General features: G+C 39.0%; 1 protein-coding gene across 1 annotated transcript in view; it reads left to right on the top strand.

Moving 5' to 3' along the window:
* The first annotated feature begins 5,173 nt into the window (after positions 1 to 5,173).
* kdsr (3-ketodihydrosphingosine reductase) overlaps positions 5,174 to 26,635 on the top strand; it is a 45,189-nt gene continuing 23,727 nt past the window's right edge. Inside the window, exons 1-4 of the mRNA XM_069931003.1 lie at positions 5,174 to 5,242; positions 8,932 to 9,021; positions 13,991 to 14,047; positions 14,845 to 14,910. Coding sequence (XP_069787104.1) covers positions 5,174 to 5,242; positions 8,932 to 9,021; positions 13,991 to 14,047; positions 14,845 to 14,910 — 282 coding nt within the window. The remainder of the gene's footprint in view (positions 5,243 to 8,931; positions 9,022 to 13,990; positions 14,048 to 14,844; positions 14,911 to 26,635) is intronic.

Raw genomic sequence — 26,635 nt, 5'->3', positions numbered from 1 at the left:
TTCTCCAAATTCGGTTTTTCCATACTTTCCTGTAACAATCAATACATATCTGAAATAAAACCTTTCTTTGGTATAAAGGAAATCAAAGATTCAAATTTCGTGAACTTGGGTAAACTCATCTCTTTGCCATGATTATCCCTTATCAAAGCTCTGAGTTGATAATACACAAATAAAGAATTTACCGATGAATCAAATTTCTCCCTCAATTGATTAAAAGAAAGAAACTGCCCTTCTTCAAAACAGTCCTGAATCACTTTTATACCCTGAGAATACCATATCTTTAAATGCTTATTAAACATTGAAAAGGGAATAAGCTGATTTTGATATAATGGAGTTTGAATTGATAATTTACCCTTTGTTCCTCGAACCTCATTTCTTTTAACCCATATCTTTAACAAATGTTTTAATACTGGCATATCATAACACTGCAATAAATTAAAATTCCATGTGTATAAACTGGTGAACATCAAATTCAGAAATACAGGCTAACTCCACCTTAGCCCAACTAGGGGACTGATCAATATCCATCATTCTACTAATAATTATAAATCTAAGATTGTGGGGATTTGTAAAACTAAGACAATAAGAAAAAGATTGAGAAACTGTTTTGTCTACTTGCTAATTTGTTTTGCTAATTTGAAAGATGCGCAAAAAAAACATGAGTAGGCATTCTGGAAGAAAATTTCAGTGAATGGGCAGTTTTTTTTTTCACATTTTAGATCTCCTGTTCTTTTGCAGTGTCTTGAATATGTTACAGATTGTGTGTTTTCTTTACTGATTTCCATCTGAGTTACGTCATCTTTACATTACCTATACTCCTTGGGAGCCAATTATGCCATCTGTTTGCAATTCCAATTTTCTGCTTTTTTTAAATCTGTTTGCACACCAGGGAATGCACTGCAATTAAAAAAAAAAATAATTTCTGTCAATAAGTCTCATGGCATACATTGCTGCTGCTTTCCCATTTGCAAACATGCTCCTTTTCTCAAACTTGAAATCAGCACCTCCATCAAAATCTTACTAAGTGAAAGATCTCTTGATCTCCTTCATCCTCTCATTTCCTAACATTTACTATAAAGGCAGGTTGTTTATTATTGTCATCTGATTGTACAAGTAGAACCCGAAGAAACTGAATTCTCAGGTCCTTGGTGCAAAACATGCAAAAATCCAATCAGACATAACACACTAGCAATACATATGGTACGCAGAACAAGTATTTCATCTATGCAAATAAATATTGTGTCATGAATTGTTAGTGTGAGCAGTTCCTTTGGTCGTTCAGCATTCTCTCTGCCCATGGAAAGCAGCTGTTCCTTAGCCAGGTGGTGCTGGCTCTGATACTCCTGTATCTCTTTCCCCTACGGGAGCAGTTGAAAGATGCTGTGTGCAGGAAGGTGTCCGCAATGATTTTGTACACCTTCTTCAGACATTGATCTCAGTAGATAACATCAATTGGGGGCGGGGGGGGGGGGGGGGAGAGGAGAGGAGGGAGACTCCGGTGATTCTCTCTGTCACTCTTATGGTCTTGTGGATTGAATTCTGATCCATTTCTCTGCAATAATGTTTATTATGATGCAAATAAGTACATAAGTACTGAAATTCTTGCTGCAGATAGGGATTAAAAACTCCAATAATAAACATTAGATTATAGTACAGAAAGAGAACATAAAAGATAATATTCACAGTGACAGTAGGGCAAGAAAAATGTGCTCTCTTTTGTGTTTTTGTAATTTATTGTTTTTGTCTTGATTTATTTCTAGTTTTATTTATCCCCTCAAATATTCCCTTCTTTATTACATTTTGGCTTCTGCAGTGGCGTTCCTGTTGAAATTTTATTTCATTTCACCCTCTCTTGGCTCGTGATGAAATTTTTAGCATATTTCATACTTTACCTTGCATGTTTTTTTTTAAATTTAATTCCTGCTTGAGGTTTCTCGCTATGTTGGCTCTTGGAAGTTCACAATTTCTCCAGTCATTTTTTTCTGTTGCTTTTTTTTTAAATACTGCAAACACAGTGGTCTGTGTCCAAGAAGGTGATGCCTGTACTGGGCAGCACACCACATGGGATAGAAGAATCTAGGGTAGCAACAGACTGGCGCTTGGCACCATAAACACACCTCCCATTGGGATGGAGAAGCATGGGAGACAACCACAGCAGCGGACCAGCGATGATGGGCTTGGTGGTCAAAGGACCCACATAGGCTGTAGGCTGCTGGTGATTGGTTCATAGGAACCAGGCATTGGAACGGGATTTGAAAGGGTATGGATGTCAAGTAGGGCTCCCGAAGGGCCTCTGGCACTGAAGGCTTCCTGATTGTGTTTAGATCTGGAGTTTGGGTTGCCAATAATTTGATCGGGAGTCTGAGGTTGCAGAAGCGCAGGAGGTGAATCTACAGACACAGTCTCTGAAAGGATGCTCTTTTGTTCCTCTTTCTCCTTTCGTTAGGGGTGCTAGGCAATGCCCATGGTGACTCTTTGTTGGACTTACAGCAGGCAAAAATTGAAGTACATCTTGTAGATTACTTTTTGTGTATTATTACCTGTCAATAAAAGTAACAATCACGATGGCTGGCAAAATGCTTGCCTTTTCTTCCAGCTTCTTTGTATCATTAAGTATTCTGCTGGGGAGAATACTTACCGTTACCGTTGAAATCTCACCAAGTGTCCATTGTAGCAATCTTTCTTATTATCCACTGGTTTTTGTTGATTATTTTAACAAACTTTATTCATACACCTTTTTTAATTTTTTTTAAATTTTTCACACTATGAACCATATTGACCAAAATACACATAAACCTTTCCCTCTTGAATATACACAGTGTCATTTTCTCCCCTTTTTCCCCCCCTCCCTTCCCTCCCTTCTTCCCACCCACTCAACGTTCAACGTATAAGATACATTAAACCCATTAAACAATGTCATTACACAATGAAAATAAACAAGAAAATTGTGTCATCTACTTTACACACTGGGTCAGTTCATTTCGTCTTCTTCTCATTCTGTCATTTTAGGGGGTGGAGGTCCGCGGTAGGACTTCTCTGTTGTGTTCCATGTACGGTTCCCAAATTTGTTTGAATACTGTGATGTTATTTCTTAAATTGTATGTTATAGTTTCCAGTGGAATACATTTATTCATTTCTATGTACCATTGCTGTAATCTCAGGCAATCTTCTGATTTCCAGGTTGACATAATATTTTTTTGCTACAGCTAAGGCTATCATAATAAATCTTTTTTGTGCTTCATCCAAATTGAGGCCAAGTTCTTTATTTCTTGTATTACTTAGAAGAAAGATCTCTGGATTTTTTGGTATGTTGGTTTTTGTGATTTTATTTAATTCCTGATTTAGATCTTCCCAAAACTTTTCCACTTTCTCACATGCCCAAATTGCATGTACTGATGTTCCCGTTTCCTTCTTGCAGCGAAAACATCTATCAGATACTGTTGGGTCCCATTTATTTAACTTTTGGGGCATGGTATATAGCCTGTGTAACCAATTATATTGTATCATGCGTAACCTCATGTTATTGTATTTCTCATAGTTCCAGAGCATAGCTTTTCCCATGTTTCATTTTTTATCTTTATGTTTAGGTCTTGTTCCCACTTTTGTTTGGGTTTACAGCTGATTTCATCGTTTTCTTTCTCTTGCGGTTTGATGTACATGTTTGTTATAAATCTTTTAATTATCATTGTGTCTGTAATCACATATTCAAAACTGCTTCCTTCTGGTAGCCTGCTTCCCAATTTGTCCTTCAAGTAGGTTTTCAGTTGGTGGTATGCAAACATTGTACCGTGAGTTGTACCATATTTGTACTTCATTTGTTCAAAAGATAATAATTTATTTCCCGAAAAACAATTTTATATTCTTTTGATCCCTTTTCTCTCCCATTCTCTAAAGGAAAGGTTATCTATTGTGAAAGGGATTAGTTGAATTTGCATCAATATTAATTTTGGTAGTTGATCATTTGTTTTTTTTCCTTTCTACGTGAATCTTCTTCCAAATGTTGAGCAGATGGTGCAGTACTGGTGAATTCCCCTGTTGCACCAGCTTTTCATCTCACTTATATGGTATATGTCCTGGTACCTTCTCCCCTATTTTATCTAGCTCCAATCTGGTTCAATCTGTTTTTTCCCTTGTTTGATAAAAATCTGATAGGTATCTTAATTGTGCTCCTCTATAATAATTCTTAAAGTTTGGGAGCTGTAAGCCCCCTTGTTTGTACCATTCTGTTAATTTATCTAGCGCTATCCTCGGTTTCCCCCCTTTCCATAAGAATTTCCTTATTATTTTCTTTAGCTTCTTGAAGAATTTCTTTGTTAGCTGAATTGGTAACGATTGAAATAGGTATTGTATCCTTGGGAAGATATTCATTTTAATGCAATTTGCCCTTCCTATCAGTGTTAGTGGTAAATCTTTCCAATGTTCTAAGTCATCTTGTAATTTCTTCATTAATGGCTGATAATTTAATTTGTATATTCGTACACCTTTAAATCCGTCGCTGAATTGTCACTCTCTGATGAGACTCAGATCTGCGGTCTGATGATGTTGTGCATACATTATAGTTGACTATTTAAACTCAAGAGCACAATGCTTTTCTTGGTAGTCAAAGTTTTCTTGTTAATCTAGGATGGTCTGCACTGGAGGCCAAAGTAAAAAAAATCAAACTTTGCTACTGATTCCACTGATCTCTGTTCCCATATTCTGGTGGTTTTGCTTTTCAAAGAAAACTTCATTCATTTTTTAATTTCATCTTCCCTTTTTTTCCTCTCTTTGCTGCATTTAACTAGGTATTTTTGTGTTGTTATTAATTTCCTTCCAACTCCTCTATTCGAAGTTTGCTGATAGTACTGACCTATTTTTCTTTAGATGTTGTACTTAACTAGGCTTTGATTTTGTTTGTTTCAAAGCTGGTGTCATAAAAGCCTCAAAAGCTTATCTTAAATCTCTTGGCAGGGTGGGGGCTTTACCTTTCCTCCTGCCTCCTAATAGCACACGTCATCAAGTCATACAGCACAATAAAAGTCCCTCGGAACTCACCATATCATCCCTGGCCATCCCTTTGGCACATGAGAAGAAACTGGAACACCAAAGGGAAATCCATGCACAGGTAGGGAGAATGTGGAAACTTCACACAGTCAGCACCTGAGGCTAAGACTGAATCTGGCTCTGTGGAGCCATGAGGCAACAGCCCCATGGTGCTGACTTTCATATCACTTGCCACAATTCCATGCGAGTTCCTGAAAATGTAAGCCCTCGAGTTACCAAATCTTTGAGAAGGAGGAGGAACTCAGCGCATCAGGCAGCATCTGTGGAGAGAAATGAATCAACAATCTTTTGCTACAGGGCCTTTTTTTAAGAGGGTCCATTTCTCTTCCTGGATGCTGCCTGAGCTACAGATCTGATGACAGGGAGGTCACGCAAGATGACGGCTGTAGGTCCCTGTGGAGCCCTCCCGATTGCCACATTTGCCAGCCATTTTGTGAGCCAGATCGCAGCCCAGTTCACAGGCTGCTACATGACCCTTTCCCCTACCCAGAAACAGCGATTGGAGTGTCTGTTGTCCCTTTGGATGGCCTACCTCTGTGTTGAGGGACTGAGTCTCAACTGGTTGGCTAATGTCCACATGGGCAGGTTTCAGGCAGTCAAGGGTAAATATTTCCTCTTTGCCAGCAATATCCAATACACGTCACCCCATTATACCTGATGTCTCTGTAAGGCCCCTCGTATGGCTGTTAGAGGGGTGCCCTGTGTACTCCCCTTTGGACAAAAACATATTCGCAGGTGTACAAGTCTTTGGGAATGAATTCGGACACATAAGAAAGGTGCCTCTGCTGCCTGGCTGACGACTGGTCAGACACTTTGTGGAAGGCAAAACTCCGTGGTTTGTGAAGACCTTGAATTGTCTGTCTTCCAGAAAGTATCAGAAATGCCTGGCCACCAGGGACTGTGCCAATAGTTCCTGGTCAAAGGTGCTGTATTTAAGTTCAGGTGGCCGGAGGTGCCTGCTAAAAAAGGCCATGGACTGCCATTGCCCGTTGATCAGCTGTTTAAAGACTCCTCCAGCTGCTGTGCTAAAGGTGTCCACTGCGAGGGTGGCTGGCGCCTCTGGAGAACCAGAAGGGTGGCCTTGGCCAGAGTCTCCTTTGCCTTCTGGAATGCCTCCAAGGCCTCCTAGACCCAGGCAACATCTTTATTTTCCCCAGCCATGAGCATGAACAAATGGCGCATGATCTGAACTGCTGCTGGTATGGTAGAAGTTAATCATATCGGCAAAGTCCTGCAGCCCATTAACGGTGCGAGGTCTCATGAACTGCCGAATGGTCTCCACCTTTTTGGGCAGTGGTTTCGCCCTGTACCTGTCGATCTGATGACCCAGGAAGTTATTGTGTCCTGCCCAAACTAATACATGGCAGGGTTGATGGTCAATCCAAACTCCTGCAGGGGATGAATAATTCTCTGAGGTGGTCTGAGTGGTTGCGGCTGGCAATAAGGGTATTGTCCAGGTAGATGAACATGAATGGGAGGTCCTAGCCCACCACCTCCATCAGTCTGAGCAGTGTTCTAAGCCTGAAGGGCATCCTCATGAATTTGAATAGGCCGAAGGGGGTGATTAGGGCAGTGGGGTGCACTGGGATTGGAGAATAACCCCTGATTAAATTGACCTTTGAAAACACCATTGGTGGTAAAGTCTTGGATATAGAGCACAGGGTATCTGTCTGGTGTGGTGGCTTCGTTGAGGCATTGGTAATCACCACACGGGCTCCACCCTCCTGCTGCCTTCGAGATCATGTGCAAGGTGGAGGCCCAGCGGCTGTCCGACTGCTGCACTATCCCAAACTCCTCCATTTTCTTAAATTCCTCTTTAGTGAGGGCAGGTTTTTCAAGGGGGAGGCAGCATGTCCTGATGTGAAGTGGGGGACTGTCAGTGAGGATGTGGTGCCTTACCCTGCTTTGGTTCCATGGAGGAGAATTGTGGCACCACGATTGTAGGGAACTCCGTCAGGATGCATGTATAGGCGTCATCTGACATTGTGACAGAGCCAGTCATCTGGCTTCCCCCAGGGGCATCGTTTGAAAAGTTCTGGTGTGCACCAAATGTCACACTTTCAAGTCCACCAGTAGGCAGTGGGCATGCAGGAAATTGGCTCCCACTGCCATGACTGTAAAAGTCCATTTAAAGTGGTGGCCATCAAAACATAGGGTGGTGTTCGCTCCCCTCACTCCCGGGCCCGGCACTGATGTTCCGGGTGTCATGGGGGAAAGACACTTATTTTGGTACCGGTGACCATGAGGAATTGCCTTTCCAACAGAGAGACCCACAGGTGGAGGAGGCTGTCACATTGGCCAACCACAGCAGCCATTACCGATGGCTGGCCATGGTGTTTCCCAGAAACGCGCAGGGTGGGAGTCATCAATGGGCCCCCGCACCCCTTGTGCCGGCTGAGGTCAGGGCTTGGCAATCTGTTCCACTGAGGTGCCGTTTTCTTTCTTCACTCTCCAGATCATGTCGGCCCGGGCTGTGACTTTCCTCGGGTCGCTGAAGTCCTCTTTGGCGAGCAAGAGTCTGATATCCTTGGGCACCTGCTGTAGAAAATCTGCTCAAAGAACAGGCAAGGCTTGTGTCCCTCGGGGAGTGCAAGCATGTTGTTCATGAGGGCAGATGGGACCCTGTCCCCCAAACCATCCAAGTGAAGCAGACGGGTGGTGTGCTCACCTGTTTTTTTTTTAATTCGCCTTCTTTCCTATTTTCCTAATTTAAAATAGAGGTTAGCTGCAGCATTGTAAACATAGTGTTTAATTTGCTACTCCTGAAGCACGTTTGCTCTAAATTAGGAAGACTAATTGTGATTTGCGATTGTTTGCTTTGGAGCCCAGAGCATGACTCTGAGCTTCTTTTGGGTGTCCGTTCAATGCTTCAGACACAGGAGACTGCAGATGCAGGAAGCTGAACACAATCTGCTGGTGAAATTCAGCAAGTTGACAAGTGGAAAAATAATAAAGGGAAGGGAGGATGAGAATGGATGGGGGTGAAAGAGTGGAGGGGCACAAATGAATAGATGGAGTTCGTTACCTGAAAGTGGAGCAGTCTCTATTTAAACCGTTGGGTTCTGTGGAACACCCAGTACTTTTCCACCAGCTTCCAGTGGACCTTACTCTGGCAGTGAATAAGGCCCAGTACAGTCAGGGAATGGGAAGGAGAATTGAAATGTCATGCTACTGGGAACTTGGATGACCATTGCAGACAAAGTGCAGGGCTCAAGCCTGAAACGTCAAATATGTATCTCTGTCTTTGCTACATAAAAGGTCATTGTTTGAACTGCTGAGTCTTTCTAGCATTTTGTGTTTTTACTTCAACCACAATGTGCACAGAATTTTGAGTTTTATTTCCAGTAAGAAATGTTATGTTATTAATGGTCTGATTTTTAAAAAAAACTATTATTTTGAATTTACCATTGTTTGTTGAATTTTCCATTCCTGTTTCTTTGTTAGTGCTAACAAAGTCCCTTTAGTCCCAAACAAAATTAAAAGTGTTGTTAGTTTGTAACACCATATAAAGACCATATCTTGGTCTTGAATTTTATATTTTTTTCACCTCTTTCCAATTATACTGCTTTTGTTTTGGAATATTTATAAAATAAAACCAAATGTATGCAATATGTTGGTAACTAATTCCAATTTCTTAACAAACTTTTACAAACTCTTGTCTTTTCTCTTTGAACTGGAATTTTTTTTAAATGAACAGCTTGCATTTGCAGAGTTTTTTTCCCCACAGTCACTGGAAATGAAGCAGCAATTTCTCATAAAAATAGAAAAATAGTGAAAATAACACTGAAACAAACCAGATTTTTTTTTTCTTGAGAAATTTCCCAGAGTAATGTATTGGGTCCACTCAGATGCGTGAACTTTTGTAACATTTATTTTATTTTTTTTAAGGTGACTGGAGGGTCGAGTGGTATTGGTAAAAGCATCGCCATTGAATGCTTCAAGCGTGGCGCTTTTATAACCTTGGTAGCTCAAAATGAGGTAATGGCGAAATCCAGTTGATAGCAATGTACTTGTTTGCTTTTATTACTCTTAAAATCAAGTACTTTAATTGATCTTGTAAGATTTTGGAACAGCATTCCAGCTACAGAAATCACTGACATTTGTTTTTAGTGAATCAATTTGTACCTTTAAATCGGGTTTACAAGAAAGTGTGGGGAGAAGAATTTTTGGATGTTTGAATTTACTGTGGATCATTATAAATTATGTGTGAAATATTTGAATGTGTTTTAGTCATTTCAATATGCTCCATACTTCAATATCAAATAATTGTAGAGAAACCAGTTTCTTCTCAAAATTCAAATACAGTAAAATCCTCTTATCTGGCCCCTATGGGGATCACAAATGTCAGAAATGCAATTTTCTTTTAGTTGTCTGAGACTCAGTCTTACAATGGCTAACTAATACAACTGCATTAAGAATACACCATTCAAAATTTAAAGTAATTTTGAGGGAAAAATTCAGTATTGTAGTCTTTAATTATGTAAAGTATACTTTAATCAAGTAATTCCTGTAACTAACAAAATTTAAATTTGAAACCTGGTTGCTGGCACGGTAATAGTGTTGTGCTAACTGCTCATCTAACTGTGCAGCAGTCATAATTAAACCCCCCCTCCCTCCCCCCCAACCCAGCTTACAGTTAAAGCCTTACTAATATACCTAATACTAATAAAGTTGTGGACTCTTACTAGGCAGCAATAGGGAGACACTTTGGGAAAGTCGCCCCAGTGGCATCAACTGACTCTTCATCCTGGTGTCCTGGACAGACCCTTGGCACAACCCGACTCACTGCCACGTCAGTGTCCTGGTCAGGCTCTCGGCACAACCTGACTCACCTCCATATCAGTGTCCTGTTCAGGTCCTTGTCGCAACCTGACTCACCTCCATGTCAGTGGAGTTTGGCGCACCTTTCTTTAAATTAGAATCCCAATTGCTGGCACTGTAACAGCATTACAGTAGTAGCTACCACTGTAATAATTATTTTCCCCTCCCCCCCCCCCCCAAGTTTTCAGATAAAGCTTGAGTAATATACGAATAAAGACTCTTACTAGGCGGTGATAGGGAGACACTTGGGAGTGTTGCCTAAATGGCAAGCAGCAACAACTGCTTGGGTGTCACCATTTTATTCAAGCACAACTTTATTGAAACTTTATTCACACAACTGCAGTGGGTGGGACGTGCCCAGTGCGCTCAGTTAGCTGAATGTTTTCTCCCAAGGAGTATTGTTCAAGAGAATATTTACTTTTACAATTTTAAACTTTTATTTAAAACTTTATTCTTATTAATCTTTAAATTTATTTATTTACTTTTTTTTCTAGTCATTTGAGTTTCTGGTTGATTGAATGATGGATATTGGGGATGTTTTTTGGAGATGCATTGTACACCAGTCAGCATATGTGAATAAAATGTTGGATTTTATAGTACTCTAATTAAATTAGTATTGTACAATTAAATTGTTCCAACATTAAATAGATTAAGGTATTCTGGATTATGCAGGTGGACAAAGTGCTTTTGTCAGAATGGTGATTTAATAAATTTGCATGGAAAGAGAGAAATCAACACTTAAATCCAACTTTTTATGAAAGAAATATGCAAATACATTCGTATAGCATCTTTCATAATATTTAAAATGTCAAATATTCTTTCCACATATACTTGGGAAATTTTAAGGAAATTGCTGATCCATCATTTAATGTGAAAAGGTTTAGCATGAGGGAAGAAGTCGGAGATAGGAGGTTGAAAAGCAAAAGAGGCAGGCAGGTAAGAGGGCAAAAATGTAAGAGGGCCAGTTTACAGCATAATGCTGATAGGGCTCTGGTAAAAACAAGCTTCAAGGCCTTGTGTCTTAATGCAAGGAGTATTCGTAATAAGGTGGATGATTTGAATGTGCAGATAGCTGTAAATGACTATGATATAGTTGGGATCACAGAGACATGGCTTCAAGGGGACCAAGGTTGGGAGCTTAACGTTCATGGATTTTCAATATTCAGGAGGGACAGACAGAAAGGAAAAGGAGGTGGGGTAGCATTGTTGGTTAGAGAGGAGTTAAAATCAATAGAAAGGAAGGATGTTAGCTTGAATGATGTGGAATCAATATGGGTAGAGCTGCAAAATGCAAGGGGGCAGAAGACGTTAGTGGGAGTTGTATATAGACCACCTAACAGTAGTAGAGAGGTTGGGGATGGAATTATACAGGAAATTGGAAATGCGTGCAACAAAGGCAAGGTAATTATAATGGGTGACTTTAATCTCCATATAGACTGGATGAATCAAATTGGTAAGGGTACTGATGAGAATTATTTCTTAGAAGCTGTACGGGATAATATTCTAACCCAGTATGTTGAAAAACCAACGAGGAAACAGGCCATTCTAGACTGGGTTCTGAGTAATGAGGAAGGGTCAGTTAACAATCTTGTTGTGCGAAGCCCTTTGGCCAAGAATGACCACAATATGGTGGAATTTTACATTAGGATGGAAAGTGACAGGGTTAATTCTGTAACTCAGGTTCTGAACTTAAAGAAGGGTGACTTTGAGGGTATGAGACGCAAATTGGTTAAGTTAGATTGGCAAATGTTACTTAAAGGATTAACTGTAGAAAGGCAATGGCAAGCATTTAAGGATCACCTGGGTGAAATACAGCGTTTGTTCATCCCGGTTTGGAAAAAGAATAACTGAAGGAGGGTAGTACATCCTTGGATAATAAGGGAAATCAGGGAGAGTATCAAGTGTAAAGAGGAAGCGTATAGACTAGCCAGGAAAGACAGAATACCAGAGGATTTGGAGAAATTCAGAGTTCTACAGAGGAAGGCAAAGGGATTAATCAGGAAAGGCAAAAGAGATTATGAGAGAAAATTGGCAGGGAACATAAAAAATGACTGCAAAAGTTTTTATAGATATGTCAAGAGAAAGAGACTAGTAAAAACAAATGTGGGTCCCTTGCAATCAGAAAAAGGTGAATTGGTAATGGAGAACAAGGACATGGCAGACCAATTAAATAACTATTTTAGTTTAGTCTTCACTAGGGAAAATATGAATAATCTTCAGGAAATAATAGGGGACCATGGGGCTAATGTGACAGAAGGACTGGGGAAAATAAGTGTAAGTTATGAGGTTGTGTTGGATAAATTGAAGGGATTAAAGGCAGACGAGTCCCCAGGGCCAGATGGTTTGCATCCCAGAGTGCTAAAGGAAGTAGCCCATGAAATAGTGGATGCATTGTTGATAATTTTTCGAAACTCTTTAGATTCTGGAGTAGTTCCTGAGGACTGGAGGGTGGCTACTGTAACTCCACTTTTTAAAAAGGGAGGGAAAGAGAAATCAGGGAATTGTAGACCAGTTAGCTTGACATCGGTAGTGGGGAAAATATTAAGAGTCAGTTATTAAAGATGTGACTGCAGCACATCTGGAAAGTGGTGAATTCATCGGTCAGAGCCAGCATGGTTTTATGAAGGGAAAATCGTGTCTGACTAATCTTATTGAATTTTTTGAGGATGTAACTAGTAGAGTGGATAGGGGAGAACCAGTAGATGTGGTTTACCTGGATTTTCAGAAGGCTTTTGATAAGGGCCCACACAGGAAATTACTATACAAACTTAAGGCACACGGTATAGGGGATATGGTACTGAGGTGGATAGAGAATTGGTTGACAGATAGGAAGCAAAAAGTAGGAATAAACAGGTACTTTTCAGAATGGCAGTCAGTTACTAGTGGGGTCCCACAAGGCTCAGTGCTCAGACCCCAATTATTTACGATATATATTAATGATTCAGATGAGGAAATAGAAAACAGGATTTCCAAGTTTGCAGATGACACGAAGCTGGGTGGGATTGTGAGCTGTGTAGAGGCTGTTAAGAGTGTGCAGGGTGACTTGGACAGGTTGGGTGAGTGCGCAAATGCATGGCAGATGCAATATAATGTGGATAAGTGTGTGGTTGTCCACTTTGGAGGAAAGAATGGGAGGGCTGAGTACTATCTTAATGGTATCCAATTAGGAAAAGGGGAGATGCAAAGAGACCTGGGTGTCGCTGTGCATCAGTCATTAAAAGTGGGCAGGCAGGTGCAGCAAGCAGTAAAAAAGGCGAATGGTATGTTGGCGTTCATATCAAGAGGATTCGAGTACAGGAGCAGAGAGGTATTGATGCAGTTGTATAGGGGCTTGGTGAGACCTCACCTGGAGTATTGTGTTCAGTTTTGGGCTTCTTATCTGAGGAAGGACATCATTGCCATGGAGAGAGTGCAGGAAAGGTTTACCAGATTGATACCAGGGATGGCGGGACTTGCATATGAAGGCTAGAACGACTGGGCTTGTACTCGCTGGAGTTTAGACGATTAAGAGGAGATTTAATAGAAACATTCAAACTTCTTAAGGGATTTGACAGGCTAGATGCAGGAAGATTGTTCCCAATGTTGAGGAAGTCTAGAACCGGGGGTCACAGTTTAAGGATAAAGGGGAAGTCCTTTAGGACTGAGATGAGGAAGAATTTTTTCACTCAGAGTGTGGTGAATTTATGGAATTCTCTGCCACAGGAAGTGATTGAGGCCGGTTTCATAGGTATATTTAAGAGAGAGTTAGTTAGTACTTGTGACGAGGGGGATCGGGGGTATGGAGAGAGAGCTGGAACAGGGTACTGAGTGGATGATCAGCCATGATCAAAATGAATGGTGGTGTAGGCTTGAAGGGCCAAATGGCCTACTCCTACACCTATTTTCTATGTTTCTATATTTTGGATAGGCTTTTGATTCTTCCATGAACATTGTTATACCCTTAATCATGGCAGTTTAGTAATAAAATGCTGCTTAAAATGGAGTCATAATTTGATTTCATTTGAGTTAACTGATCAACCAGCATGTTTAAACTTAAGGAATGGGGTAACAGTTCTCTTTGAACAAATGCTGTCATCAACAGTCACTGAATAAGAAAAATCTAGTGTGGTTTATTTTTATTTTGTAGAACAAACTTCTGCGAGCGAAGAAGGAAATTGAGAAGCATTCAATTAATGATAAACAGGTGGGCGTAGAAGAGTTTGGTTGTATGAGTGCTTTATATCAGAGCTTTTTGTGTGTATGGGTGTTGAGTTGTTGTGATTTAAATGTTACTCTTGTACTTCTAAGTAGCTCCTTTGTTCACTGACATTTTATTAAAAGAGAGCAGTTCATGTGATTAGGGAATGAGAGAGTTTTAATTTTGGCAAGATAAATAGCAGACCTTTGCCAATATGAAAATGGTTTCTGGAAAAATAACTTAATGGTTCAAAACATGCTTTGTAAATACTGGTTTTAAAACCTCATTAAATGCTAGCCACAGAATAAGCATTTCTACCAGATTGGTTCTTAGTTTTTTTATTTCTGCAGGATGTCACCATGTAAACAGCTGACTGGGAGTGGGGCATGTTCACTTTGGATATTCAGTCAGTACTGCACTATATGTTTTTGGGGAAAGTCTTGCACTTTACATGGTTGCCTTCTTCATATACATTGCACTGAGTTGGGCAATCTGTCATTGAGCAAGAGTGGCTTTATATTTTTCCCTGCCTCACTCTTTCCTATGTGTGATGTCCTGCACTGCATTTGTTTTTCCATGTTTGTGATCATTTGTGTATCTTTCCACTGAGATCATGATTACTTGTTACAGTTCCGTTTTTCTCCTTGCGCTCATTTGCACTTATTTCCCAACAAATAGGTTTTATAGTGTTGCTGTATTCCAATTTTCATTGCACAGTGGTTCGAGGAGAAAAAAAAGAAGACACTTCATCTGTGATTATCAATGCACATTTGCGGTTGAAAACTGTCTGCTTTATTTCACAGGTGGTATTATGCATATCGGTTGATGTCTCAAAAAATTATGGAAAAGTGCAGAGTGTAATTAAACAAGTAAGTTTGTTGATTTGCCATACCCATGATACTAAACACAGCTAAAGATCCAATTTCTCTGTAGTTTAGGATTGGTTAAATTGCCATTACATCACAGTGGAAAGTGTGACAGCATATTCTTGATGTGTTAATAGTTATACCCACTGACTCCTGCATGATTACCTTTCTTTATTTGTTGGGCACTTAATTAAATTCTATTGCTCAAGTCAACACTTCCTCCTGTAAACAATTCTATAGTGCAATTTATTACTGGTTTGCAGGTTTCATGGACAAATGCATGGATTTTCAAAATGGAATCTGTATTGCAAGTATCCCAGAATACTTGACTGTCATCGTCAAAGAATCATACATTGAAATGTGCATTTCAGTTCACCAGATCTGCGCTGGCCAGAGAATACCCATTTACAATGAATCTTCACTGATCCCATTTTATTGTTCTGATGTTCTCATTAGCTTTCTTTCCCAGCTCCCCTAATTAGCACCACCCAGATTCAATCACTTACCACAAATCAAAGTTTTAAAGACTTGGCATTGAAGAATAACAGTACAGACAATTGAATCTTGTTATAAAACCTTGTCTGTGTAAATCCAAGGATATCAGGTGGTTAAAGTCTAAACTAAAAACAGAAAATGTTGGAAGCACTCAGTCGTCAGACAGTATCAATGGAAAGAAACAGTGTTAATTTTTTTTTCAGGTTAGAGATCCTTTGTCAGCAGTGGGAAAAAGAAGAAAACAAATTTTGAGGGTATGGAAGGGATGGATAAGTCAGAGGGAAAATCTATGATACAAAGAATCCAGGGTTGCTGTGAGGAAATTCACTGAACAGAATGTAGTAGATTGGACGAAGTGCAAGTTTCACTTGGCAGAAGGAAAACAGCAGATGTCTCTAAGATGTATTCCTTCCTGAACTGTGACTTCCTCCTGTTCTATCCCACCCACCTTCCCCCAGATAGAGCAAGGATAGAATTCTCCTGCTCTTCATTTGCTACCCTGTCCATTTTAAGCAGATGACAATTTCTACCACTTTCAACAAGTTCGAACACCAACCACATTTTTCCCCATTCCTCCCCTTTCAGCATTCAGAAGGCATCATTCCAATGACGACTGTTGTGTCCCCAGTAACTACTCCCCTTTTTGCAGCATTTTCCCATGCAGCACCTGTCCTTTGAACACTTCCCCTTTCGCCATCCTCCTTGACGAAACAATGATTCATTTGTCAATCTCACACACTGTGTTTGATGTTCACAATGTGGTCATCTCTACATTAGAGGAACCAAATACTGGTTGGGTGGCTGCTTTGAGAAAGATTTGTACTCTATCTTCTAATAGCCTGAATATTCCTGGGATTGTTCGATCTTGGAATCTAAACAGACGTAGAGAGGTGCTGGACAAAGTAGCGACTCTCTGTCTGCCTTACAATCGACAAAAGTTAAAGAATTTTATGTATGTTTCATTCTAAATGTAGAATTACATGACAATAATGGAACTTTTTACCTTTAGAAGGAAGCCTGGGCTTGTCTACCATTTCATTTCTCCTTTCCATTCCACCCTTACCGTTCTGCCTGTGCCTTCCTATACTATTGCAACGTGACCCAGTGAAAGCATGAGCAACAGTTTTTTTTCATCTGGGCATGCTCTGGCCTTCAGAACCAAGTTCTCTGTATCAGAGCTGACTAATACTGCTGCACTTCACCTGTCGTTTTTCTCTCCCTATTTGCTCATCTTGAGATTCACCCAGTTACTACAATCTTTTTTCTCTCTCTTTCTCTCTCTCTCTCTCTCTCTCTCTCTCTCTCTCTCTCTCTCTCCCTTCCCCCACCCCCCGCCCCATTAACCTATCAACCAAATTGATACTTCAACTCTGTCACCTTAAACTGGCGGCCTGTGTGAATTTCAATTTGAATTTTATCCTGTTCGTTTCTCCCTACTTCTCCACATCTTAAATTTAACTCCTTTCATTCTCACGTCCTTTACTTGAAATGCTTTCTCTGTTTTCCTTTTCACAAATATTTTCTGACCTGATTGATTCCAGCTTTTTTTTGTTGTTGATTTCTCAGTGACTTTCTTACTTGGTCACAGCTGAGGTTCAACTTGTGAATTGAAACCTTTACAGTTCAGAGAAAGGAAACTGATTTTTTAAAATTAATTAATTAAATTAAATTAATTCCTTAATTACCATTCTTTTCTAGAAATTGAAGGAAATCGGTTTAATCATTTATGATGTCCACAACAAATGCACTTAATTTTTTTTATATTTTATTTAAATTTCCATACATGTATTAATATCCAAATACAAAGGATAATATTCATATATTCCAAATCAATTGTACGTTGCATGTTATACCCCCCCAAAATCCCACCAATCCCCTCCTCCCCCAAAAAATAATCCCCAAAGGAAAGAGGAAATGAGTAGAAAAAAGAAAGAAGATAGAAAAAAAATATATAGTTCAAAAAAAGAAAGAGGCAAACCTGGTTGCCAAGGTAGGAGTTTAATAACCTTTTATCCTAATTTACTCAACCGATGGTCAGAACACTTCCAATCTCTTTTCAGTACCAACCGCTCAGTCCAAGATTCCGCCCTGCTCCAGCTCCCTCAACAGCCCCTAAGGCTAGAGCTGGATGAGGTTCCCACCCTGGATGAGACATATAAGGCAATCGAACAACTGAAAAGTGGCAAAGCAGCAGGTATGGATGGAATCCCCCCAGAAGTCTGGAAGGCTGGCGGCAAAACTCTGCATGCCAAACTGCATGAGTTTTTCAAGCTTTGTTGGGACCAAGGTAAACTGCCTCAGGATCTTCGTGATGCCACCATCATCACCCTGTACAAAAACAAAGGCGAGAAATCAGACTGCTCAAACTACAGGGGAATCACGTTGCTCTCCATTGCAGGCAAAATCTTCGCTAGGATTCTACTAAATAGAATAATACCTAGTGTCGCTGAGAATATTCTCCCAGAATCACAGTGCGGCTTTCGCGCAAACAGAGGAACCACTGACATGGTCTTTGCCCTCAGACAGCTCCAAGAAAAGTGCAGAGAACAAAACAAAGGACTCTACATCACCTTTGTTGACCTCACCAAAGCCTTCGACACCGTGAGCAGGAAAGGGCTTTGGCAAATACTAGAGCGCATCGGATGTCCCCCAAAGTTCCTCAACATGATTATCCAACTGCACGAAAACCAACAAGGTCGGGTCAGATACAGCAATGAGCTCTCTGAACCCTTCTCCATTAACAATGGCGTGAAGCAAGGCTGTGTTCTCGCACCAACCCTCTTTTCAATCTTCTTCAGCATGATGCTGAACCAAGCCATGAAAGACCCCAACAATGAAGACGCTGTTTACATCCGGTACCGCACGGATGGCAGTCTCTTCAATCTGAGGCGCCTGCAAGCTCACACCAAGACACAAGAGAAACTTGTCCGTGAACTACTCTTTGCAGATGATGCCGCTTTAGTTTCCCATTCAGAGCCAGCTCTTCAGCGCTTGACGTCCTGCTTTGCGGAAACTGCCAAAATGTTTGGCCTGGAAGTCAGCCTGAAGAAAACTGAGGTCCTCCATCAGCCAGCTCCCCACCATGACTACCAGCCCCCCCACATCTCCATCGGGCACACAAAACTCAAAACGGTCAACCAGTTTACCTATCTCGGCTGCACCATTTCATCAGATGCAAGGATCGACAATGAGATAGACAACAGACTCGCCAAGGCAAATAGCGCCTTTGGAAGACTACACAAAAGAGTCTGGAAAAACAACCAACTGAAAAACCTCACAAAGATAAGCGTATACAGAGCCGTTGTCATACCCACACTCCTGTTCGGCTCCGAATCATGGGTCCTCTACCGGCACCACCTACGACTCCTAGAACGCTTCCACCAGCGTTGTCTCCGCTCCATCCTCAACATCCATTGGAGCGCTCACACCCCTAACGTCGAGGTACTCGAGATGGCAGAGGTCGACAGCATCGAGTCCACGCTGCTGAAGATCCAGCTGCGCTGGATGGGTCACGTCTCCAGAATGGAGGACCATCGCCTTCCCAAGATCGTATTATATGGCGAGCTCTCCACTGGCCACCGTGACAGAGGTGCACCAAAGAAAAGGTACAAGGACTGCCTAAAGAAATCTCTTGGTGCCTGCCACATTGACCACCGCCAGTGGGCTGATAACGCCTCAAACCGTGCATCTTGGCGCCTCACAGTTTGGCGGGCAGCAGCCTCCTTTGAAGAAGACCGCAGAGCCCACCTCACTGACAAAAGGCAAAGGAGGAAAAACCCAACATCCAACCCCAACCAACCAATTTTCCCTTGCAACCGCTGCAATCGTGTCTGCCTGTCCCGCATCGGACTGGTCAGCCACAAACGAGCCTGCAGCTGACGTGGACTTTTTACCCCCTCCATAAATCTTCGTCCGCGAAGCCAAGCCAAAGAAAGAAGATCCTAATTTACTTGATAACCAGATATTGTTCCATATTCTTTTTTTTTTCCAATCTTTTTATTATTATTATAATTTATAAACACATACAGTTCAAAGAGATATGAAAAATACATCGTAAATAATGAATTAATACAGATATTAAACAATAATATTGCAGAATAAAAATATATCATTAAAAAAAATTTTAGATCAGTTTAGAGTATGAACTATCTCTTAAAAAAAGATATAATTAATAAAAATATATAAAAAAAGAGAGAAAAAAAACCCGAAAAGGAAGAAAAAACAAATCTGAATTAAAAACTTAAAAAAAACCTACCGATATAGCTAAACCACGCCGATCACTCCGATCTCATCTAACATCCCAATTATCATACATAATCATAAAAAGAAAACAGAGCCAGATCAACTCACCACAAATGAAAATATTGAATAAATGGTCGCCAGGTTAACTCAAACTTAGAAGGGGATTCATAGACAGAGTTTCTAATTTTCTCTAAATTTAAACATAGTATAGTTTGGGTAAACCATTGGAAAACAATGGGAGGATTAACCTCTTTCCAATTCAATAGTATAGATCTTCTAGCCATTAGTGTAAGAAAAGCAATCATACGATCCGCAGGAAGAGATAAATAAGTCAAATCTATCATAGGTAATCCAAAAATTGCAGTAATGGGATGTGGTTGTAAATCAATATTCAAAACGGTAGATATAATGGAAAAAATTTCCTTCCAATAATTCTGTAAAGAGGGACAGGACCAAAACATATGTGTAAGGGAAGCTATTTCCAATTGACATTTATCACATATAGGATCGATATGAAAATAAAAGCGATGGAGTTTATCTTTAGACATATGAGCTCTATGAACAACTTTAAACTGTATCAGTGAATGTTTTGCACATAGAGAAGAGGAGTTTACCAGTCGCAGAATTTTATTCCAATTTTCATTGGAAATATGAAGGTTGAGTTCTCTTTCCCAATCATTTTTAAACTTTCCAAAAGTCCCAGAATTTATTTTTGTAATTATATTATATAATTTAGATATCACACCTTTTGGAGGGAATTTTGAATATAGTATATCCTCTAAAACAGTCGTAGTCTCCCGATTGGGAAAAGAGGGTAAAGTCGAAACTAAGAAACTCCTAATCTGAAAATATCGAAAGAAATGAGATCTAGGTAAATCATATTTCATGGATAATTGTTCAAATGACATGTCCATATTCTTTTAACTTTAAATATAATTTGCGTAATGAACTTTCCAGTTCCGTCAAATAAATTATTACATCACCTGTGAATAAATTAATCTTATTCCTTTCTATCAAATTGAAAACCTTTTATATCAGAACAAGACCAAATCAATTCTCCTCATGGTTCTATTGCTAAAACGAATAAAGCTGGAGATAATGGACACCCTTGTATGCTAAATTAGTTAAATGAAAGGGCGTAGACACTTGTCCATTTGTTAAAATTTTAGTTTTTAGTCCATTATATAAAGCTTTCTTTAAAATTTTACTTATTTATCAAAATAAATCATACAAGCAAAAGCACAATAGAAATGGATACACAATACTTATCCCCTATAATCCCCCAACCCTAACCCACCCCACCCTTCCAAACCTCCCTCTAAACTACCCCAAAAAGAAAAAGGAAAATGCAGAAAATAGAAGAGGAGATCAACCCACATAACAATCATCAACTATCGCCTTGGTTTAGTGCAACCCCAACAACCGTGGTGGGAAAAAAAACTCTTACAAATTCAAACGCATACATCTCATATACGGGCTCCAAACTTTAACAAATAAAGAATAATTATTACGTAAATTATAAGTTAAATTATATAAAGCTTTAATCCAATGTGCAAATATTGGTCCCAATCTAAACTTGTCAAGTACTTTAAATAAAAAGTCCTATTCTAATCTGTCATATGCTTTTTTTCTGCATACTACTACACTTAGCTCTCCTCTCTTTTGTGCCAAATGTATTACATTCAATAATCAAGTCACGTTATCTGCTAATTTTTCTCTTTTAAACAAAACCTGTCTGGTCCATGTTTATTAATTTTGGCAAATATTTTGCCAGCCTTTTCACTAATATCTTTGCTACTATTTTATAATCACATTTAATAATGAAATAGATCTATATGTTGTCTATCTCATTGTCGATCCTTGCATCTGATGAAATGGTGCAGCCGAGATAGGTAAACTGGTTGACCGTTTTGAGTTTTGTGTGCCCGATGGAGATGTGGGGGGGCTGGTAATCATGGTGGGGAGCTGACTGATGGAGGACCTCAGTTTTCTTCAGGCTGACTTCCAGGCCAAACATTTTGGCAGTTTCCGCAAAGCAGGACGTCAAGCGCTGAAGAGCTGGCAAATAGCGCCTTTGAAAGACTACACAAAAGAGTCTGGAAAAACAACCAACTGAAAAACCTCACAAAGATAAGCGTATACAGAGCCGTTGTCATACCCACACTCCTGTTCAGCTCCGAATCATGGGTCCTCTACCGGCACCACCTACGGCTCCTAGAACGCTTCCACCAGCGTTGTCTCCGCTCCATCCTCAACATCCATTGGAGCGCTTACATCCCTAACGTCGAAGTACTTGAGATGGCAGAGGTCGACAGCATCGAGTCCACACTGCTGAAGATCCAGCTGCGCTGGATGGGTCACGTCTCCAGAATGGAGGACCATCGCCTTCCCAAGATCGTGTTATATGGCGAGCTCTCCACTGGCCACCGTGACAGAGGTGCACCAAAGAAAAGGTACAAGGACTGCCTAAAGAAATCTCTTGGTGCCTGCCACATTGACCACCGCCAGTGGGCTGATAACGCCTCAAACTGTGCATCTTGGCGCCTCACAGTTTGGCGGGCAGCAACCTCCTTTGAAGAAGACCGCAGAGCCCACCTCACTGACAAAAGGCAAAGGAGGAAAAACCCAACCCCAACCAACCAATTTTCCCCTGCAACCGCTGCAATCGTGTCTGCCTGTCCCGCATCGGACTTGTCAGCCACAAACGAGCCTGCAGCTGACGTGGACTTTTTACCCCCTCCATAAATCTTCGTCCGCGAAGCCAAGCCAAAGATCTATATGATGATAGTTTTAAAGGATTTTTATTTGGTATTACAGTTATTATGGCCATAATAAAAGATTCCAGTAAGGTGCACTTTTAAGCTGCCCTGTCCTTCTTCCTCCGTAAATGGAAGAATTAATAAATCCTTCAACTCTTTATGAAATTCAGGTGGGAAACTAATATCTCCTGGAGACTTATTACTTTGAAATGAGCTCAGTGCTTTCCTAACCTCCACTGAGGTGAAAAGAGTAGCCAATTATCTCTGTTTAAATTTTTTTGATTTTTTTTAGGTTTATGTAATTAAATTAAGATCATTTTTAGTTGTAATATCATTCTCGATACTTGTTCTGTTTTTAACTGCCATGCAAGAACGATATGTGCCCTTTCATCCAATACTTGTACAGTTCTCATTATTGCTTTTTCTGTTCTATATATTTGTAAAGTATTATACTGGCTTTTTATTAATAAGCCATCTTTGTCCTCATTTACTTGTCGGTTTTCTAAGTTTGTTTTCTCTGTCTCTAATTGTTCTACTTCTTTCATTTTAATTTTAAAAGTATAACTCACTATTTGATCTTGTAAATATGCTTTCATTGTGTCCCCTAAATTAAATATATTAGTAACCAAATTGGAAATAGTCTATTAAAAAAATTCTTAACTGTCTTCTAATAAATTCACAAAATTATTTTCAATAACATAGAATTGAGCCTACACTGGTAAACTGATTCTTCTCTATCCAATATTGTTATTGTCAACAAAGGAGAATGATCAGATAAAATTCTTGTAATCAACTTTTTGAATTGTACCTTGAAGTTGCGCAGTTAGTAAAAACAAATCAATCCTAGAGTAAAAATCATGCCTATTTGAATAAAAGGGATAATCTCTTGGATGAATTGTTCTCCATGCATCTATTAAATGTAAATCATTCGTTAACAACAATGCAGCTTTGGCTGCTTTTGTTCTTGTTATTGTTCTTGTAGATCTATCTAAAACTGGATTTTAACAAAAATTTAAATCTGTTAATATATTTTCATGTGCATTTGCTAAATTTAAAAATGTTTCTTGTATAAATTTTTCATCAGCTACATTCGTTGCATTCATCAGTATCCAGTATTCCGAAAAAAAATTGACAATTTATCATAACATATTTCCCTGCAGGATCAGTAACTAGATTTTGTATTTTAACTGAAAGATTCTTATTTATTAAAATTACTACTGCCCTTGCTTTTAAATTAAATGAAGAGGCTGCAACATAACCTTCCCAATCTCTTTTTAACTTCTGATGTTCTTTTTTTTCAATGAAATGAGTTTCTTGCAAAAAGCTATGTCATCTTCAATTTTTTTTGATATGTGTCAATATCTTGATTCTTTTCACTGGGCTTTTAAGTCCATTAATATTAAATCTTAAAGTATTCAATACTTTTCCATTGATATATTTTTTTAATCAATTGCAAACAGTATCTCCCCTTCACCTCTCTCCTCCCAACCCCTTGATATTTCAAATTTTTTAAAACTCTTATGCCAAGGCATATCCATCTTATCAATCCAGTTTTAAAAAAAGAAGAAAAAAAATAAATAAAAATGCATCTAATATTGTCCCGTTTTTTTGTTGCCTTATTGGAGAAATTTTTAACAGCACTGTATTAAGAACTGTGAGATAGCTGTTAACTGATGTACAATAAAACCCCTAATATCCACCACCTATGGGGATAAGTAGATGCCAGATGAGTGAATTTGCCAGTTGCTTGATATTGCGTGTTGAGTGGATTGGTGAACTGACCACTAAAGGGCGCCTATTTTTAAGCTTTCGTAGATTTTACCTATTTATTTATTTTTTTTTTTTTTTTTTTTTTTTTTTTTTTTTTTTTTTTTTAAATTTTTTATTTTTCACACCATAAATCACAATAGCCATGATATACACTTTTTCTTTTCCACACATTTACAGTGACTTTTTCTCCCTCCCCCCTCCCTCCTCCCAAGCCACCCCCCCATCCCTCCCCCCTCTCATCCATTTTAGTTATACAATCTAGGTTGCATTAATTCAGTTAGACAATGTTGTCATTCAACAAAAATACACCAGAAATTCTACTGAGTCCATTTTTTTCTTCTCTTCTCCTTCCATAAACTTAGGTAATGTTTGTTCCCGGTAGGTTTTCGCTATTGTATTTAATGTAAGGCTCCCATACTTGTTCGAATATTTCGATATTATTTCTTAAACTATATGTTATTTTTTCTAATGGAATACATTTATTCATTTCTATATACCATTGTTGTATTTTCAAATTATCTTCCAATTTCCAGGTTGACATAATACATTTTTTTGCTACAGCTAGGGCTATCTTAACAAATCTTTTTTGTGCATCCTCCAAGTCAATTCCAAATTCTTTATTTTTTATGTTACTTAGGAGAAAGATCTCTGGATTCTTTGGTATATTGTTTTCTGTTATTTTATTTAATATCTGATTGAGATCATCCCAAAATTTTTCTACTCTCTCACATGTCCAGATTGCATGAATTGTTGTTCCCCTTTCTTTTTTACATCGAAAACATCTATCAGATACTGTTGGGTCCCATTTATTTAACTTTTGCGGTGTAATGTATAGTCTGTGTAACCAATTATATTGTATCATACGCAGCCTCGTATTTATTGTATTTCTCATCGTTCCAGAGCATAACTTCTCCCATGTTTCCTTTTTTATCTTTATATTTAAATCTTGTTCCCATTTTTGTTTAGTTTTACCATTTGTTTCCTCATTTTCCTTTTCTTGCAGTTTAATATACATATTTTTTATAAATCTTTTGATTAACATTGTATCTGTAATCACATATTCAAGGTTACTTCCCTCTGGTAAACTCAAGTTGCTTCCTAATTTATCTTTCAAGTAGGATCTCAGTTGGTAATATGCCAGCGCTGTATCTCCCGTTATATTGTACTTATCTCTCATTTGTTCAAAGGATAAGAATCTACTTCCTGAAAAACAATTTTCTATTCTTTTAATCCCTTTTTTTTCCCATTTTCTAAAGGCAAGGTTGTCTATTGTAAAAGGGAGTAGCTTATTTTGCGTCAATATTAGTTTTGGTATTTGGTAATTTATTTTATTTCTTTCTACATGTATCTTCTTCCATATATTGAGGAGATGGTGTAATACTGGAGAAGTTCTATGTTGTACCAATTTTTCGTCCCATTTATATAATATGTGTTCAGGTATCTTTTCCCCTATTTTATCTAATTCTAGTCTCGTCCAGTCTGGTTTTTCCCTTGTTTGATAAAAATCTGATAGGTACCTTAATTGTGCGGCTCTATAATAATTTTTGAAGTTTGGCAATTGTAAGCCTCCTTGTTTATACCATTCTGTTAATTTGTCTAGTGCTATCCTCGGTTTCCCCCCTCTCCATAAAAATCTCCTTATTATTTTCTTTAACTCTTTGAAGAATTTTTCTGTCAGTTGTATTGGCAATGCCTGAAATAAGTATAGTATCCTTGGAAAAATGTTCATTTTAATACAGTTTATCCTTCCTATCAGTGTTAGTGGTAGCTCTTTCCAATGCTCTAAATCATCCTGTAGTTTTTTCATTAGTGGATTGTAATTGAGTTTATATAATTGGCCTAGATTTTTGTTTATTTGCACACCTAGGTATCTTATTGCCTGCGTTTGCCATCTGAATGGGGATTCCTCCTTAAATTTTGAGAAATCCGCGTTATTCATAGGCATTGCTTCACTTTTATTTACGTTTATCTTGTATCCCGACACTTCTCCATATTCCTTCAATTTCTTATATAGTTCTTTTATTGATAGTTCTGGTTCTGTTAAGTACACTATCACATCATCCGCAAACAGACTGATTTTATATTCCCTGTCTTTTATTTTTATTCCTTTTATATTATTATCTCTTCTTATCGATTCTGCTAGTGGTTCTATAGCTAGCGCAAACAATAATGGTGATAGTGGGCATCCCTGCCGCGTTGACCTGCTTAAGTTAAATTGCTTTGATACATGTCCATTTACTGTCACTTTCGCTAACGGTCCCTTATATAATGCTTTAATCCAATTAATATACTTCTCCGGTAAACTGAATTTTTGCAATACTTTGAACAAGTAATTCCATTCTACTCTGTCGAAGGCCTTCTCTGCGTCTAAAGCAACTGCTACTGCCGGTGCTTTATTTCCTTCTACTGCATGAATTAAGTTAATAAATTTACAAATATTGTCTGTTGTGCGTCTTTTTTTG

The sequence above is a fragment of the Narcine bancroftii genome, chromosome 1, assembly GCF_036971445.1.
Source record: "Narcine bancroftii isolate sNarBan1 chromosome 1, sNarBan1.hap1, whole genome shotgun sequence".
NCBI lineage: Eukaryota > Metazoa > Chordata > Chondrichthyes > Torpediniformes > Narcinidae > Narcine > Narcine bancroftii.
The sequence above is the reverse complement of the archived record's forward strand: the minus strand, read 5'-3'. Positions and strand labels throughout refer to the sequence as shown.